Source organism: Grammomys surdaster, unplaced genomic scaffold, assembly GCF_004785775.1.
Source record: "Grammomys surdaster isolate TR1022 unplaced genomic scaffold, NIH_TR_1.0 206, whole genome shotgun sequence".
Lineage (NCBI taxonomy): Eukaryota > Metazoa > Chordata > Mammalia > Rodentia > Muridae > Grammomys > Grammomys surdaster.
The window spans coordinates 3228928-3233223 of record NW_021604651.1 but is presented as its reverse complement, the minus strand read 5'-3'; the positions used below and the strand labels follow the sequence as shown (position 1 = coordinate 3233223).

Below are 4296 nucleotides of genomic sequence, written 5' to 3'. Positions count from 1 at the left end.
TGACCAATTATATGGTCTATTTTGGAGAAGGTACCATGAGGTGCTGAGAAAAAGGTATATTCTTTTGTTTTAGGATGAAATGTTCTATAGATATCTGTTAAGTTCATTTGGTTCATAACTTCTGTTAATTTCAAAGTGTCTTGGTTTCTGTTTCCATGATCTGTCCATTGCTGAGAGTAGGATGTTGAAATTCCCCACTATTATTGTGTGAGGTGTAATGTGTGTTTTGAGCTTTAGTAAAGTTTCTTTTATGTATGTAGGTGCCCTTGCATTTGGAGCATAGATGTTCAGAATTGAGAATTCATCTTGGTAGATTTTTCCTTTGATGAGTATGAAGTGTCCTTCCTTATCTTTTTTGATTACTTTTGGTTGAAAGTCGATATTATTTCATATTAGAATGGCTACTCCAGCTTGTTTCTTGGGACCATTTGCTTGGAAAATTGTTTTCCGTCCATTTATTCTGAGGTAGTGTCTGTCTTTGTCACTGAGAAAAATTCTGGGTCCTGTTTGTGTATCCAGTCCGATAGTCTGTGTCTTTTTATTGGGGAATTTAGTCCATTGATGTTAAGAGATATTAAGAAAAAATGATTGTGGCTTCCTGTTATTTTTGTTATTAGAGGTAGAATTATCTTTGTATAGCTGTCTTCTTTTGGGGTTGTTGGAAGATTACTTCCTTCCTCTAGGTTGTAGTTTCCCTCCTTGTGTTGGTGTTTTCCATCAATTATCCTTTGAAGTGCGATGTTTTTGTGAAGATATTGTGCAAATTTTGTTTTGTCATGGAATATCTTGGTTTCACAATCTATAGTGATTGAGAGTTTTGCTGGGTATAGTAGTCTGGGCTGGCAATTGTGTTCTCTTAGGGTCTGTATGATGTCAGTCCAGGCTCTTCTGGCTTTTATAGTCTCTGGTGAGAAGTCTGGTATAATTCTTATAGGTCTGCCTTTGTATGTTACTTGACCTTTTTCCCTTACTGCTTTTAGTATTTTTTCTTTGTTTTGTGCATTTGATATTTTGTTTATTATGTGACAGGAGATATTTCTTTTCTGGTCTAGTCTATTTGGTGTTCTGTAGGCTTCTTGTATGTTTACAGGCATCTCGTTCTTTAGGGAAGTTTTCCTCAATAATTTTGTGGAAGATATTTACTGGCCCTCTAAGTTGGGAATCTTCATTCTCGTCTATACCTATTATCCTTAGGTTTGGTCTTCTCAATGTGTCCTGGATTTCCTGGATGTTTTGGGTTAGGATTTTTTTGCATTTTGAATTTTCTTTGACAGTTGAGTCAATAGGTATCTTCTGCACATGAGATTCTCTCTTCTATCTCTTGTATTCAGTTGGTGTTGCTTGTGTCTATGACTCCTGATCTCTTTCCTAGGTTTTTTATCTCCATGGTTGTCTCCCTTTGAGATTTCTTTATTGTTTCTGTTTGCATTTTCAGATCCTGAATGGTTTTGTTTAATTCCTTTATTGTGTTTTCTTGTATTTCTTTAAGGGATTTCTGTGTTTCCTCTTTAAGGGCTTCTACGTGTTTATTTGTACTCTCCTGTATTTCTTTAAGGGAGTTACTTATGTCCTTCTTAAAATCCCCTATCATCATCATGAGAAGTGATTTTAGTTCTGAATCCTGCTTTTCAGGTGTGATGGGGTGTCCAGGGCTTCCTATGGTGGGAGAACTATGTTGTGATGATGGCAAGTAACTTTGGTTTCTGTTGCTTATGTTCTTGCACTTGCCTTTCGCCATCTGGTTAACTCTAGTGGTACCTACACTCACTGTGACTGACTGGAGTCTATATTTCCAGTTATCTTGCTTGTGTCAGAACTCCTCAGACTCCAGATGTCTCTGTGGTCTTATGATCCTAAGCTCCTGGGTGGAAGAACTCCTGGGACACAGGCCACCTCTTGGATCTGGAAATCCTTCTGCTCTGGGTGCAGTGGTTCCTCTAGGATGGCTCAGGATATGATGTCTCCCAAGTGCAAACCACCTTGGTGTCTGCTGTTCTGAGTGCAAGGACTCCTCTGCTGCTCTGTGCAGGTTCCTCTAGGATGGCTCAGGATTCAGTATCTCCACAGGAGCAGACCAGCTATGTGTCTGCCCCAGCCAAAAGGACCAGGCAGGATGGCTAGCTCTGGATTCATAGTTTTAAATTTTTTGCTTCATAGAAAAGGATATCAGTAACCCATTGTTTTGTTTTTAATTTTTCATTGGAAGAATTGCCTCCTCTTCAGATATTACTCATGTATCGTGGTTTCTGTGATACATTTTTAAGACTGAATAGTTGGTTTCCCTATGTTTCAGAGGATGCTTTTTAGGAAGTACTTGTATCCTTCTTTGACCTGCTGCCCAAGCAGTGAGTGGCTTAGACCACAAGAGGAGATTTAAGAAATGGGCTCTTCAAAATAAGGGCATGAAAACCCATCTTGCACATGCAGTGGTCTGGAGATGGTCTCTCACAGACATATAAACTGCCTTTTCTCAGACTCTACTGTTTAGATGAATTGATGCCAGGAACCTCCTGCCCTAAATATGAATTTGTCCAGTTTCTCCTGAGGACATTCACAGTGTACATTCTTAATGGCACATGGTACCCTTTTCTGATTCATCCGTTAGGATAAATTTATTCAGTTGTTTATTGTTGGTTTGTTGGTTGGTTTTAAATGCCTTAATGATCTGCTTTGCTAGTTTCCCTTTCTTTCCCACTGTATGGATGACACTTTACTACTCTGGTTCTCACCACATTCTGTTATGAGCTTTCCATTGACAGACATATTAGTTATCTTTATGACCACAGAAATTAAGTTTCACTTTTTTCCTCCCTTTTGCTACTAATATCATAGATATGCTAGTGTACAACCAAGTTGACAAATTGCTTCCCAGGAGGCACCACAAAGACTCAGAGTTTGCAGCTAAGATTGGAAATAAGGTTTATTTTGTTTGAAACTAATAAGAAATATTTGTACATTGTCACAAAGAACTACTTAATACTATATTTAATAGCATGATAAATGATTAGGTCCACTTTTGTTGCATTGTTTATATATATATATATTCATATCTTTCTTACTGTTTCAAAGGAAATCATTGGTGGTATGCTGGATCTAGAACCCAGGCTCTGGAGGAAGGGTATCCGAGAAAGCTTTGAGGACCAGAGGAAGAAAGCGTTGCAGTTTGCTCAGTGGTGGAAACCGTATGATGTCACCAAAAGTAAAAGCTCTTAAGTGTATGTTATGTGTCATTTTCTCTGCTGAGCCCATTCATTTGATGTCTGTTATATCTACAAACATCTGTGCCTTGGGCTCTAGGGAAAGCAGCAGCAGCAGCTGGCAACTCTAGTCACTGACACCCATGTTAAGTCAAGTTGTTTTCTTCCTCATGGCTCCTGGATACTTGGTTTGGGTGACTGTGGAGTAAGAGCAACTGTATCAAGATCATCAGCTCACAATTCTTTCTGTGTCGACTTCTGGATGTACCAAATTACTCAGTTACTTTAGAGAGGAATTTATTTTCAGAGGTCTAGCAAGGCTGCAGGGGAAAGTCGGTCTGCTTGCAGTTACTGTCTGCCACCTAGTTCTTTTGTGTTTTTTAAACAAGACTGGACATATTCAGTACTAATTGAAGTTTATTTTCATAGTTTTATGGAAGAGTTTCTTTTTTGCTAGTAACATATAGTACTGTGTATTATCTTAGTTAAAGAACATAATTAAAGGATTAAATGATAATGAAAATATTCATAAATACAAACTTTTTTTCTGGACTTGAAATAGCCTGAATTTTGATAATCATAAAAATAATTGTTCTAAATAGTACAATTATCAGTTATTTGTAGTTCATGTAAATCTAAAGTCTGTAGCCAAATCACTGTATTGAGGTTGTAAGGTTGTCTCAAATGTTAAATAAGTATCCAGGAGATGTTCCGTTGTTCCTACTTGATTAAAGGTACTTACGTTTTATTGTTCTCAACATTTGATCTTGAGAAAACCTTGGATTTATATAATATGAATTGTATAGTCTTTTTTAACATGCTTTAAAAAAAACCAAACTATGATGTTTTGTTAATGCCTAGAATCAGTGTGAGGTGTGCCCCAGAGTAACTCATTACGTTTGTTTTAACGTCAGCTTGTCACTGTTTCCATGTATGGTATTTATATGTTACAAAGGCAGCTGTTCTTTTTTATTTTCAAATTTCACAAATGTGTTGAAGCTTCTGTACTTATAAATTACATCTAAATGTGTAAGTGTGTGTGTATATATATATATATAGTAAACAGGTGTGATAGCCATTATGGTCTGTGTATATAGTA

The 4296-nt window shown here is 37.1% G+C and overlaps 1 protein-coding gene across 1 annotated transcript in view; it reads left to right on the top strand.

Annotated features, from left to right (window-relative positions):
* The window catches only part of Cwf19l2 (CWF19 like cell cycle control factor 2), a 61196-nt gene extending 57862 nt beyond the window's left edge, over nucleotides 1-3334 (top strand). The window contains exons 17-18 of the mRNA XM_028771400.1: nucleotides 377-409; nucleotides 3009-3334. Coding sequence (XP_028627233.1) covers nucleotides 377-409; nucleotides 3009-3213 — 238 coding nt within the window. The 3' untranslated portion in view covers nucleotides 3214-3334. The remainder of the gene's footprint in view (nucleotides 1-376; nucleotides 410-3008) is intronic.
* The last annotated feature ends 962 nt before the right edge of the window (nucleotides 3335-4296 follow it).